This window comes from Dipodomys merriami, unplaced genomic scaffold (assembly GCF_024711535.1).
Source record: "Dipodomys merriami isolate MVZ:Mamm:240054 unplaced genomic scaffold, mDipMer1.0.p SCAF_62, whole genome shotgun sequence".
Taxonomy (NCBI): Eukaryota; Metazoa; Chordata; class Mammalia; order Rodentia; family Heteromyidae; genus Dipodomys; species Dipodomys merriami.
In genome coordinates, this window is record NW_027206202.1 from 2,589,494 (window position 1) to 2,603,333 (window position 13,840).

General features: G+C 50.7%; 1 protein-coding gene across 4 annotated transcripts in view; it reads left to right on the forward strand.

Annotated features, from left to right (window-relative positions):
- The window catches only part of Gtf3c1 (general transcription factor IIIC subunit 1), a 53,382-nt gene that overhangs the window by 600 nt on the left and 38,942 nt on the right, over positions 1–13,840 (forward strand). For all 4 annotated transcript variants that reach the window (XM_070004285.1, XM_070004286.1, XM_070004288.1 and 1 more), the window contains exons 2-5: positions 4,248–4,457; positions 7,798–7,974; positions 8,220–8,363; positions 10,514–10,610. In XM_070004285.1, the coding sequence (XP_069860386.1) occupies positions 4,248–4,457; positions 7,798–7,974; positions 8,220–8,363; positions 10,514–10,610 (628 nt within the window). The remainder of the gene's footprint in view (positions 1–4,247; positions 4,458–7,797; positions 7,975–8,219; positions 8,364–10,513; positions 10,611–13,840) is intronic.

Genomic DNA, 13,840 nt, shown 5'->3' on the forward strand with positions numbered 1-13,840 from the left:
GGGGGGTCGAGTCTGGAGTAGAAAGCTGAAGCAGCGAAATCTGCATGGCTGCAGGTTTTTACAGCCTCGGGTTTTTAGCTGCTGGGCTGCAGGCGGTGCTGACAATGAGCTGCTGTTCTGAGAGCTGGACTGACCGAGCTCACCTGATCCGCACCATGCATGACTCTGTGAGGACAAAAAAAAAGGAACTGTTTTCTTTTTCAAGACAGAGGAAGAAACTAAGCCACCGACAGAGCCCGAGGTTTTGGTAGTTTGTTTTTTTTTTTTTTGCATGATATTAAGCTTGAACTAGTGTTCCACACGAGCTAAGTGAACACTGTACCACTTGACCTACATCCCCTAACCCTTAAAAAATTTTTTTTCTTAAATTCAGGACCTGGGCACTGTCCCCATAGCGTTTCCCACTTAAAGGTTAGTAGTAGTGCTCTACCATTTGAACCACAACTCCGCTTCTGGCTTTTTGCTAGTTATTAATTGGAGATGAGTCTCATGGACTTTTCCTGCATAGGCTGGCTTTAAACCTCGATCCTCAGATTTCAGCCTTGTGAAGTAGCTGAGATTTATAGGCGTGAACTGTTAACACCAGTCTCCCCCTCCCCCCCTTTGGTGCGGGGGGGGGGGGGGGGTGGGGGCGTCATGGGGCATGAACTCAGTCTGGGCACTGTCCCTGAGTGTTTTTGTTCAAGGCTAGCACTCTACCAGTTTGATCCACAGTGCTACTTCTGGTTTTTGGGTTGTTACTTCCTACGAGTCTCATAGACTTTCCTGCCTGGTCTCTCCTTAGACCACAATCCTCAGATTTCAGCACCCTTAAAAATTAATGTGTACCCAGCTTTTTTTTTTTTTTAATTAATGTGTGCAGGTTCTGGAGCTTGAACTCAGTGCCTGGGCTATGTCCCTGAGCTTTGTTGTTGTTGTTGTTTTGTTTTGTTTATTTTTATCTGTCATGGGGCTTAAACTCTGGGCCTAGGCAGGCCCTGTCCCTCAGCTCTTCAAGGCAAGCGCTCTACCACTTGAGCCACAGTGCCACTTCTGGTTTTCTGGTGGTTTATTGGAGATAAGAGTCTCACAGACTTTTCCTGCCCAGGCTGGCTTTGAACCATGATCCTCAGATCTCAGCCTCCTGAGTAGCTAGGATTACAGGCATGAGCCACCTGCACCTGGCTTGTTTTATTTATTTTTTTGTCAGTCGTGGAGCCTGAACTTTGGGCCTGGGCACTGTCCCTCAGCTCTTCAGCTCAAGGCTAGTGGTCTACCACTTGAACCACAGCACCACTTCTGGCTTTTTCTGCTTATGTGATGCTGAGGAATTGAAGCCAGGGCCTCTTGCAGGCAAGACAAACACTCTACCACTGAGCCACTTTCCCAGCCCTGTCTTTGAGCTCTTTTTGCTCAGGGCTAGTGCTGTCTACTTCCAGCTCTTTGATGGTTATTTAGAGATAAGAATTTCATGGACTTTCCTGCCTGGGCTGGCTTTGAACTGTGATTCCCTGATCTTAGCCTCCTGAGTATATAAGATTATAGGTGTGAGACACTGACACCTGGCAGAATTTTTATTTTTATTTTCATGGGGCTTGAACTCTGGGCCTGGGCACTGTCCCTGAACTCTTCAGCTCAAGGCTAGCGCTCTACCACTTGAACCACAGCGCCACTTCTGGTTTTCTGGTGGTTCATTGGAGATATGAGTCTAACAGAGTATTCTGCCTGGGCTGACTTTGAACTGCAATCCTCAGATCTCAGCCTCCTGAGTAGCTAGAATTACAGGTGTGAGCCACCAGTACCCAGTTCAGAATTTTTTATTTTGAGACAGTCTTGTTATGTTAGTCAAGACTGGCCTGCAACTCTCAATCCTCCTGCTTCAGCCTCCCGAGTAGCAGGGATTACAGGAGTGTAGTACCACTCCAGGCAAGTGTTCTTAAGCCATATTGTAAAGGTCTCAGGGGAGGGTCCCTGAGTTAATAATATCCAGGAAAGGGATGGGAAGGTGGCTCAGTGGTAGAGCACTCGCCTTGCATGCCTGAGGTCCTGGGTTCGATTCCTCAGCACCACATAAGCAAAAAGAACAAAGCCGGAAGTGGTGCTGTGGCTCAAGTGGTAGAGCGCTAGCCTTGAGCTGAAGAGCTGAGGGGCAGCGCCCAGGCCCAGAGTTCAGGCCCCACAACTGGACCCAAAAAAAACCTTAAACGTTGGATAAAGATTATTCCAAACAAAACAGCAAACATGAAAGAGAAAAGAAATCAGCTGAATTTGGCTTTAGCATGTAGAATCAGAAGTAGAGAACGAGGAATATTAGTTGCCACTGAAACATAAGTGTCATTTCTTAAGTGGAGCAAGGTTTTTTACAACAGCCTGTTGAGAGGGGTATTATCTCATTTTTATGGAGAGAGAATTCAGGGTGGGGGGCAGGCATGATAAGGCGACACGCTTAAGGCCATCAACTAGCAAGAATAGATTGCAGAATTGGAGCTTAAGAGATCTGGATCCAGAATCCACTTTTAATCATTTCACAGAGAGGTAATCAGTGATCATTTTTTTCCTCTCGGGGTGTTTGCCCTTTATTACAAAGCCCCAGGAGGGGGGCCCAGTCTGGAATGAGAAGATGCTGGGAGATTTGTGGGAAACCAGTCTAGTTAGTTTGAATGTGGAAATGAAGAGAAGGGTTGGAGACATTAGGTAAGACAGCCAAGAGGGATTGGTAACTGGTGGGAAGTGAAGTGGGAGGAAAGGTAGGGATCTAAGCTCATGCCCCAGGTGTTCGTGGCTTGGGCAGCAGGTGAGAGTACTCATTCCCTTCTCTGAGGCTGAGGAAACTGGAGCCTTGTGGAGCTGAGGGAGATGCTAAAAGAACTTTGAGACTCATTGACTCTGAGCTTCCTTTAGGTTGGCCAAGTTAAGATTGTTTAGTAAACATCTGGCTTCCTGGGAAGGAGGCTGGCTGGAGGGAGGGACTGAGCTAGACCTCTCTGAGTCATCCAGAGAACTTGGTCATTAAGGCGGCTGGCCTTGATCCTCCCTCAGAGAGAGTGCTTTGTGATTGGAGGGCTCCAGGCTCCTCCCGGGCCACTGCACCTGCATTTCCAGGCTGGAGAGAGAAGGCAGAGTCTTCAACCCACTACTAAAGCGCCTTGACATGGCTAGGAAGGTGGCTTAGTGGTAGAGTGCTTGCCTAGCATGCATGAAGCCCTGGGTTTGATTTCTCAGTACTACATACACAGAAAAAGCTGGAAGTGGTGCTGTGGCTCAAGTGGTAGAGTGCTAGCCTTGAGTAAAAAAGAAGCTCAGGGACAGCACCCAGCTCTGAGTTCAAGCCCTAGGACTGGCAAAACAAAAAACAAAAAAAACTGACAGGCTATGTGAATGGAGGGATGAATAGTGCAGTGAATCGTCCCAGAAAGACTAGAAAGAAAGCTTGAAAGGGCTGTCAGATAAGCCTGAGTATTGATGGTGCGTGGTGGAAGAGCTTGGCATTGAGGAAAATCATACAAGCTCAGGATGGCATATGGAGTACAGTCAGGGGGCTTGGTTTCTTTGTGAGTGTGTGTTTGTGTGCACATGTACGTATATCGTGTGTGTATGTAGCATGCATGCTGGTAGTTGAGCCGTGAGCTCTCACCTAGCGTTTCTTGGTCAAGGCTGCCACTCTACCTTTTCACACACACCTCCACATCTGGAATGTTGCTGATTGACTAGAAATAAGAGTCTCATCTACTTTCCTGTGTAGACCAGCTTCTAGGGTCCAACCTTGGTCCTCAGATCTCAGCCTTCTAAGTGACTAGGGTTACAGGCATGAGTCACCAGTGCCCGGCTTCTGCCTGGCATTTAGGAAAGTAAACAGGACTGAGGACTCACGTGAGAGCTGTCCATGACCATGATAAGGGAAGCCATTCAAATGAACAAGGGTGCCAGCAAGCTACCTACACAGAGATGGAAAGATGTCAGCTTAGAGGGAGAAAGTCTTGATACTGCAAGTTCAAGTTCCCTCCAAACTCAGGCATCTGGGGCCTGGGCCCACATGGGGAAAGAAACCAAAAGGTCATGGCCCAGGCCAGTCAGATAGTTTGGGTCGAGTATCCAGTTCTCAAGGTGTTTTAGAGGATTATGGGAAGGGCAGGAACCCACTTGCCCACCTGTCCTGGTAGGACATGAAGTCAGAGCAGACCAACCTCTTCTCTGTGGTCTCTGCTGGGGTCAGCATTATTTCTGGAGCTGGGGGGGGGAGGTGTTTCATGTGCACGCTCTGCCCCTAGGTATGAAGAAATTGATCTGGAGACTGGGATTCTGGAGTCCAGGCGGGACCCGGTGCCTCTGGAGGATGTCTATCCCATCCATATGATCCTGGAGAACAAGGACGGCATCCAGGGCTCATGCCGCTACTTCAAGGAGAGAAAGAACATCACCAGCAGCATCAGGACCAAGACGCTGCAACCCCGTTGTACCATGGCCGAAGCCTTTGACAGGTAATGGAGTTGCGCCCTCAGAAACTGCCCTGGGGAAGTCTGGGGTATATCCTGGGCCTCCTTCGCTCCCTCCACCCCGTGGGCTGCCCCTGTCCTTCATGCCTGCAGTCCTGCGCATTTGGGGATGGTGGACAAGCCAGCATTTACACAGGGCCTTTGGCTCTCTCTGTAGTCAAGCCCGCTTCTCCCCAGCTGTCCTGTGAGCTCTCAGGCAGAGAGCCTCTCCCAGCAGAGGCCAATTCAAATTGTGATTTTCCTCAAGTCCCCAGCCCGGTTATACCCCTTCTTCCTGCTTAAAAGGATGTGGAGAGCTGCCAGTGTGAGCCCCCTGCAGTACCCCTTTGTCTTCCAGTGCAGTATTGCCATATGTCCCTTCTCAGGAAACAAGAAATGGTAGCCCCCCCCCCCGAGGCTTGATCTAGATGCTTCCATTTCCTTCTCCAGAAGCCCAGTTCCCCACCCCATGTTCTTTCTCACCTCTGACCTTCACTCCTTTAAAAAAAAATCTTTTAAAATTGTTATTATAAAGATGATATATAGGCTGGGTGCCAGTGGCTCATGCCTGTAATCTTAGCTACTCAGGAGGCTGAAATCTGAGGATCGTGATTCAAAGCCAGCCTGGGCAGGAAAGTCCATGAGACTTTTTTTTTTTCCGGTCGGTCATGGGGCTTGAATTCCAGGCCTGGGCGCTGTCCCTGAGCTCTTCAGCTCAAGGTTAGCGCCCTACCACTTGAGCCACAGTGCCACTTCTGGTTTTCCGAGTGGTTTATTGGTGATAAGAGTCTCATGGATTTTCCTGGGCTGGCTTCGAACTGCAATCCTTAGATATCAGCCTTCTGAGTAACTAGGATCACAGGCATGAGCTACTGCCTCCCAGCCCTGTGTTTGCTTTTAATTGTAACTCACTGCTAATACTTAGATACATGGAGTTCCAGTTTCTCTTCAAAATAGCAAGAACAGCTACACTAGTATGGCTGATTTTTTCTTAGCATATGTAAGGCACGCAGATACAGTGTATTCTAGCCAGTGCCCCCTTCCCCACCGTTGTCCCCTACCCGCTCCTGGGCCTCCTGTTCCCAGGGCTCTGTGGACTCTGCAGATGAGCCTGAGCTGGACACCTAAGCTTGTGTTCAGGTCTGCTCCCTGGCCCTGGCCCTGGCCACCTTGGGCCTCCCAGCGTGCCTGTTCCCTACCATGCTTCAGCAGCACTCAGTACCCCCTTGTTTCTGAGGACAAAGGCCTGTGTGGGGTGCTTTTCCTTCTGCTCAGAATGCCCAGTCACAACCTCCTCCTCCCAGCTTTACCTTGACTGCCACCCAGGCACCAGCCACCCCTCTTTTTAGGCCACGCAGGAGCGTGCCTCAGTGACTTCCGACCTGGGCGCTGAGCATTTAGGCCTGGCAGGTGGCGTTGCTTGGCACTAGAATGCTTTCAAGTGTTTGCGCTCTGCACCCACTCCTCCTAGGCCACACAGGGAGCGGGCTGTGTGTGGCAGATGGCAGTTTAATCTGCACGCAGCTCTGGCCTCCAGCCGGAAGCTGCAGCCAGGGGGCCAGGAGTCTCACCAACAGAACAGATCTGTGACAGTTTAAAGCACCCAGCTAGGAAGTGCTCTGGACCTCTTTAAGGCATAATTTCTGCTAACACAGCCAGTAGGATTTAGAACTAATCTTTTGTGCAAAGCCTGGTCATTATCAATTAAGTGAAAGTTAGACTTCAGTCCACTGATGACCACAGTGTAGTGTGGGTTGGATTTTTGTTTGTTTGTGTGTTTTGTTTTGTTTATAGTACTGGAATTTGAACAAGCACTATACCACTGAGCCATGCTCCAGACTTGCTTTTTGTTGGTCATATTTGAGATAGAGTCTAGCTCCCTTGTCTGGCACATACCTGGACCTTGAACCACTTAATTTATTAGGCCTTCTGTTGTTGCTTGGAGTGATAAGTGTGTGCCAGCCAGCCCCGCTTCCTCTGTGGAGATAAGAGTCCTGGAGCACTTTCTGCCTGGGCTGGCCGGGAAACTCAATCCGCCCCATCTCAGCTTACCATGAAACTTGAGGTTGATAAGCACATCTTGGTACCCAGCTATGGACTGAGAAGAGGGTCCCCTAAACTTTTTTTTTTTTTTTTTTTTGTCGGTCGTGGGGCTTGAACTCTGGGCCTGGGCACTGTCCCTCAGCTCTTCAGCTCAAGGCAAGCGCTCTACCACTTGAGCTACAGCGCCACTTCCGGTTTTCTGGTGGTTTATTGGAGATAGGAGTCTCACGGTCTCTCCTGCCCGGGCTGGCTTTGAACCGCGATCCTCAGATCTCAGCCTCCTGAGTAGCTAGGATTACAGGCGTGAGCCACCAGCGCCCGGCTTCCCCTAAACTTTTGTGCTGAGGCTAGCCTTGAACATGCTCATCCCAATGTGCTAGGGGTATAGGATGGGCCACCGGCTCCAGTTCGGTGTTGTAGACCCTGAGGTTGGTTTTGATCAAAGCAGCTTAGCTCACTAGCAAAGTTCATTCACTTAACACAGGAATCTAGGCACTAAGGGTCTCTGCCTGCTCATGTTTGAGTGAGGGGGAACAGAGAAGTGTCCAAAAAACAAAACTTCCGTTCTAGGAGTGCTAAGTGACAGGGTAGGAGCGGTTAGAACGCTGGTTAGTATTTTTCTGGAAGTTGGCCACTGAGCTGTGACCTGAAAGATAAGGAACATTTCTTAGAAGGTCCAGGAGGAAAGCAGCTGGCAGAGAGCCTGGGCAGCAGCCCCACAGCTCTGCAGCGTGTTTAGAAAGAAGAGGGCCGTGTGGGTGTGCTGGCGGGGGAGGCAGGGAGGCCCCGTCTGGGACGGGCTCGCCGACCATGGGGAGCGCCTGGCCTGGTTCTGACACTGAAATTTTACTTAGTTAATTTGGGGGGATTGTGAACCTCTCAGAAGCAAGAGGAAATGATGACTCGTGTTTCCGTTTGCTGGTAGTTGAGTGTGTGTGTGTGTGTGTGTGTGTGTGTGTGTGTGTGTGTGTGTGTGTGTGTGTGTGTGTGTGTGTGTGTGTGTGTGTGTGTGTGTGTGTGTGTGTGTGTGTGTGTGTGTGTGTGTGTGTGTGTGTGTGTTAATTCAGGGCCTTGAGCTCTTGCTTAGCTTTTCTGTTCAAGGCTGGTGCTCTCCCATACCTCCACGTGTGGCGTTTTGCTGGTTAGCTAGAGATTAGAGTCCCTCAGCTTTGTCTGTCCAGGCTGCCTTTGAACCTCCTTTCTCAGGTCTCAGCTTCCTGAGCAGCCAGATTGCAGGGGTGAGCCACCAGTGCCGGCTCCTTGGCACTTTTAACTTCTGCTCGCGGCTGTTTCTGACTTGTAGGTGGGGCAAGAAGCTGATCATTGTCGCCTCCCAGGACATGCGCTACAGAGCTCTGATAGGCATGGAGGGGGACCCCGACCTCAAGCTCCCCGACTTCTCCTACTGCATTTTGGAGCGGTTAGGCCGGTCCAGGTGGCAAGGCGAGCTGCAGCGAGACCTTCACACCTCTGCTTTTAAGTAAGCCAGGAGAGTCTTCTCCACTTTGAATTTGAGGCATGGCCTGTACCCCACGTACAGGGGCCAGCTGCCTTGTCTTCCCTGAGCATGGCTTTGTGCTCCAAGGCTGTCATCTCCCGACGACACCTCGCAGCCTGGCTGGGTGGGAGGCATGTGGCTCTGCCTTAGGTCCAAGTGAGAGCCCTTGTCCTTGCTGGAGGTCAGCGAGCAGCTGCATAGAAGGGCCCAACCGCTCTTCCCCGCAGGGTGGATGCTGGAAAGCTTCATTATCACCGGAAAATTCTCAACAAAAACGGACTGATCACCATGCAGTCGCACGTGATCCGATTGCCCACCGGAGCCCAGCAGCACTCCATCCTCCTCCTCCTGAACCGGTTCCACGTGGACAGGTATGGGCAGGCGCAGAGAGCAGAGCACTGGGCTGCTTTCCCACACTGCGCGTTCTAACAGCCTGAAACGCAAGTTAGAAAATGACCGTAGCTTTTAAAAAGACTGGATTCCCCCACTCACCCTGGGGCTTAAACTCAGGGCAGGGCCTGGGCACTGTCCCTGAGCCTCTCTGTGCTCAAGGCTCTACCACTTGGAGTCATAGCTTCACTTCCCCATTTCTGGTGGTTAATTGGAGATAAGAGTCTCATGGGACTTTCCTGCCCGGACTGGCTTAGAACCTTGATCCTCAGATCGCAGCCTCCTGAGTAGCTAGGATTATAGGCATGAGCCACAGTACCCAGCTTGAATTTTTTTTTTTAGTCGGTCCTGGGTCTTGAACTCTGGGCCTGGGCGCTGTCCCTCAGCTCTTCAGCTCAAGGCTGGCACTCTCCTACTTGAGCCACAGTGCCACTTCGGCTTTTTCTGTTTATGTGGTGCTGAGGAATCAAACCCAGGGCCTCAGGGCATGCTAAGCAAGCACTCTACCACTGAGCCACCTTTCCAGCCCTTGAATTTGTTTGTTTATTTGTTTTGGTCTGTTGTGGGGCCTGAACTCTGGGGGTGGGCACTGTCCTTCAGCTCAAGGCTAGCATTCTACCACTTGAATCACAGTGCCACTTCTGGCTTTTTCTGTTTATGTGGTGCTGAGGAATCGAACCCAGGGTCTCGTGCATGCAAGGCAAGCACTCTACCACTGAGCCACCTTCCCAGCCCCTTGATTTTTTTTTTTTTTTTTTTTTTTGTCGGTCATGGGTCTTGAACTCTGGGCCTGGGTGCTGTCCCTCAGCTCTTCAGCTCAAGGCGAGCACTCTACCGCTTGAGCCACAGTGCCACTTCCGGTTTTCTGGTGGTTTATTGGAGATAAGAGTCTCACGGACTTTTCCTGCCCGGGCTGGCTTTGAATCGCAATCCTCAGATCTCAGCCTCCTCAGTAACTAGGATTACAGGCATGAGCCACCGGCGCCTGGCTTTGAATTTGTTTTTAAATGATGAAAATATGCCCCAGCTTGATAAGCAGGACCATATCCTGCACATATGAGAATTGAGACTCTGCCTCAAAAATAGCCCAAAAAAGCTGGAGGCATGGTTCAAGTGATAGTACCTGCCTAGCAAGCATAAAGGCCTGAATCCCCAGTACCACCAAAAATAAAGAAAAAGAAAAGCAGCCCCGGGAGATGGTGATTAAGCTCTATGTCCTCTGTGCCTGACCACTAGCCCCCCATGGAAGGCTATGGGCAGTGATGAAGTTTCCACCACCCATTCCCTTGGGTGTGGCTCGACTCAAAGAAAATGCTGGACACCCAGGGATGGGCTGGCTACTGACTGCAGATGTCTAGGAGTAAAAGTCATCTTCCAGCTGAGCTGTCAGATGTCCTGTGGTCCTCACTGAAGACTGTCCAAGTACCCTAAGTTTCTAATTCCATCTTTTGTTTTTGTTTTTTGTGCCCATCCTAGGGCTTGAACTCAGGGCCTGAATGCTGTCTCTGTGCTAAAAGCTCAAGGCTCACCACTATTGAGCCACAGTGCCACTTCTTGTTTTCTCTTCTGGTTTTCTCTTGGTTAGTTAGAGATGAGAGTCTCACAGGCTTCCCTGGGGCTGGTTTTAAACTGCAATCCTCAGATCTCAGCCCCCTGAGTAGCTAGGATTACCGGTGTGAGCCACCAACTATGTGATCATTTAATTAAAGTTTTACTGGTGAAAACTCTGAAAACTCAAACAGGAGCACTGGTGGCTCACACCGGTAATCCTAGCTACTCAGGAGGTTGAGATCTGAGGATCGCTGTTTAATGCCAGATAGGAAAGTTCGCAAAACCCTTATCTCTAATTCACTAATGCCAGATAGGAAAGTTCGCAAAACCCTTATCTCTAATTCACTACCAGAAAATCAGAAGTGGTGCTGTGGCTCAAAGTGGAAAAGCACTAGCCTTGAGTTGAACTCAGGGACAGCGCCCAGACCCAGAGTTTAGGCCCCACAACCTACCAAAAACCACACACAGACACACACACAGACACACACAGACACACACACACACAGACACACACACACACACACACACACACACGTTTTTTAGTGGTCCTCTGAACTCTGACTGCACTGGCTCATTGCAGGAGGAGCAAGTATGACATTCTCATGGAGAAGCTGTCCATGATGCTGAGCACCCGCAGCAACCAGATGGAGACACTGGGCAAGCTACGGGAGGAGCTGGTAAGCCACCTTCCCTTCCCCTCCCCTTCTGTCCCCCACTGAGTGCTGGCTGGGTGTGGGCTGCATGCTCATGGGGCGCAGCCTGTCGGGCTGGAATCCAGCACAGTGAGCACCAAGGCAGTGATGGAGCGATGTGTAGACAGCACTGCTCTACACAGTTCTCAGTGATCATTGGGGCACAACCAGCATCATAAGATCTGTAGGCTAGCCATAGCACTTTCAGCTTAAAATTGGAAGTCAGGTTTCCTGGGTACTTGTAATTGTTCCCCAAAAGGACGTGGTCTGTGACTCTAGTCCTCTTGTGTCACCTGTGCCACACAGGTGGAGTGGTAGTCTCCATCTTCTTAGCTGGGGGGAGGGGAGGGGTCTGAGGCAGCAGATTTCGGTGTGGCGTTGATCAGTGTTTTCCTGGTCATTCAGACATTCCCTATACTGAGATGGCCTGTGGAGATCTGGACTCTCAGCTCCCCCTGAAGTCAGAGGCCCCAGGCCTGGTCCTGCAATCCCACATGATAACAGTTAGCTGTATTTCTTGCACACTGAGCAGCCCCTCTCCGCTCCCACTTCCGGTCTCAGACAGTGAGCAGAGTCAGTGCCCTGCTCATCCCTGTGCTCTCCCTGCTGTTTGGGTAGGAGAGTGTGTCTCCCGTGTCTCAGTCTCTATTGAATGTGGAAAATGGAAGGTCTGAGTAGAAATGCAGAAACTTGTGGCCCCTTTTACATGTCTGCTTTGTGTGGTCTATGTGGATTTTGGAAGATCAGGCTTCTGCTCTGCAGAGTCCCTTGGGGCCAGGGCCCCGGCTGGGGCCCGGGTCAGGGCCAGCCTGCACTTTGATCAGCCATGTGGATTGTGTATGCTCCAAGGCCACTATTCCGTTTATTCATTCAGCAGATGGTGCGGTGGGTTCTGATTAAGTTAGAACTGTGTTCTGCAGGAAGGTGACAGAACTGGGGGCCGGGGGGAGGGGGCAGGTCCCACAGTCACCGTCACTGGGTGAGCTGAGAGCAGTGGGGACATGGCAGCAGTGGCGGTACAGCCAGGAAGGAAGGTGGGGCTGGGCTGAGGAGCTGGGACGGGAGCCTGGGCACCACCGTCTCGACAGTGCCCACGGTGGTGTGTGCGCAGAGAAGCTACAGGTGCCTGTGGTGGGCCAGGTCTGGTGCCATCTGCCTAGGGCTGGGTGTAGTGGATGGGCGTCCACAGGGCTTTCCCTGGTGCTGGGGGCACAGCTAGATTAACTGTAGGTGCCATGTGCAAGCCGGTGGTTCCAATGAGCCAGCTGGGACTCATCTGTATTTTTGGATATCCATATGTTCTGCTGCCCAGCAGCAAGAGTGCCAGCCCATCTGAGCATTGATCACAGATGGGTGCCAGCGACAGCCCAGAGCCGCTGGCTGCTGTCTCTCCCCCAGCGTGAGAACAGACCTTGAACACTGAGCAGTGTACTTACTCCAGGGCCAGAACCAGGCTTGCCGCTTCCTGCAGCTTTGTAGCCAGGGGTGTGGCAGGAAGCTTGGAGGAATAGGTACCTGGGGTGACCCCCCCTCCCCTCCCCCTGCTGCAGGGGCGTGGTCTTCTGTCTGCTGCCTGGTGCCCAGAGCAGCTAGCTGCCTTCCTCACAGTGCTGGTGGTTAGACCAGCCTGGTTTAGGGGCCAGGGTCTGGCTTCTCTTTGCAGGAAAATGTGTTCTTTTCACTGGCAGCAAGGAAGTTCCTTTAGAAAGGTCACCTGTGGGCCATGGAGGCTGCCTTCCGGTGGCCCCGCAGCAAGGACCTCCACAGGGCCTCGGCTACGTCAGCCTGGCAGCAGTGGAATGATAACACGCATTCCTTCTGCACCACATTCTAAACAAGCTTATCAGTGATTTTAAAAATCTTTTGTTCCTCTCTGTACCAGTGCCTGTCAGATACCAGGATACAAAACAGTGCAGCAAACTAATTTATGTTCATTAAAATAGCAAAAGGGGATATTTATTAAGTTGCAGCCAGATTAAAGTATATAAACTGAGCAAAGAGAAATGAGCCATATTAAAGAGCAGCCATATGCAGACTTACCTACCATTTGGCCCAAATTTAGCCCTTTTTCACTCACCTGGGCTGCAATGGTTTGAGTGACTCAGAATGTGTGTGTGTGTGTGTGTGTGTGTGTTTGTTTAATAATCCATGTCACGGTTAAAAAACAATATAAGAGGTCTGTGGTAAAACATCTTCTTGCTCTCTTACTTTCCTCAACCCCACCCTATATATACTTTAAGGGTCTCTTTCCCCCTCAATAGCCAGGATGATTTCATTTAGGTATAATGCCTATAATTCAGCTAACTCAGGAGTCGAGATGGTGATTGGATTGTGGTTCAAGGCCAGCCTAGGCAAAAAGTTGATGAGACCTTGGTGGTCTGGGCCTGTGATCCTAGCTATGTAAGGAAGCACAGTAGGAGGATCATAGTCCAAGGCCAGGCTCAAGCAAAAGCAGTTGGAGATGTGGCTTAAGTGGTAGAGCACTTGCCCAGTCAAGGGACAGACCCTGAGTTCAAATCCCAATACCAGGAAAAGAAAAAGGCAGGGTTATTTCTATGCTGGTCTGGATTTTTTGGGTGTGTGATTTGTGGGATTGAACTCAGGGCCTCGGCTGTGTCCCTAAGCTCTTTGATTCAAGGCTAGCACTCTATCACTTTGAGATATAGCTCCACTTGTGGTCTTCTGATGGTTAATTGAAGATAAGAATCTCGCAGATGGGCTGGGAAAGTGGCTCAGTGGTAGAGTGCTTGCCTTGCATGCATGAGGCCCTGGGTTCAATGCCTCAGTACCACATAAACAGAAAAAGCCAGAAGTGGTGCTGTGGCTCAAGTGGTAGAGAGCTAGCCTTGAGCTGAAGAGCTGAGGGACAGCGCCCAGGCCCAGAGTTCAGACTCCACGGCAGACAAAAAAAAAGGAAGGAAGGAAGGAAGGAAAGAAAGAAAGAAAAAGAAAGGAATCTCACAGATTTTCCTGCCGCAGCTGGCATTGAACCGTGATTCTTAGATCTCAGCCTCTTGAGTAGCTAGGATTACAGGTGTGAGCCTCCAGCACCTGGCCTGGTCTGGCTCTTGTTCTGTGTCCCTGACAACATAGCATGACCTTCTTTGCTCCTGACACCGTGTGTTTCCTCAACAGATTCAGGCCTGAACCTGTGCTCCCTTGGCTTTCAGTTTCGCAGCCTGCTTGATGGTGGCTGTTACCTTGTGTCTTGGCAG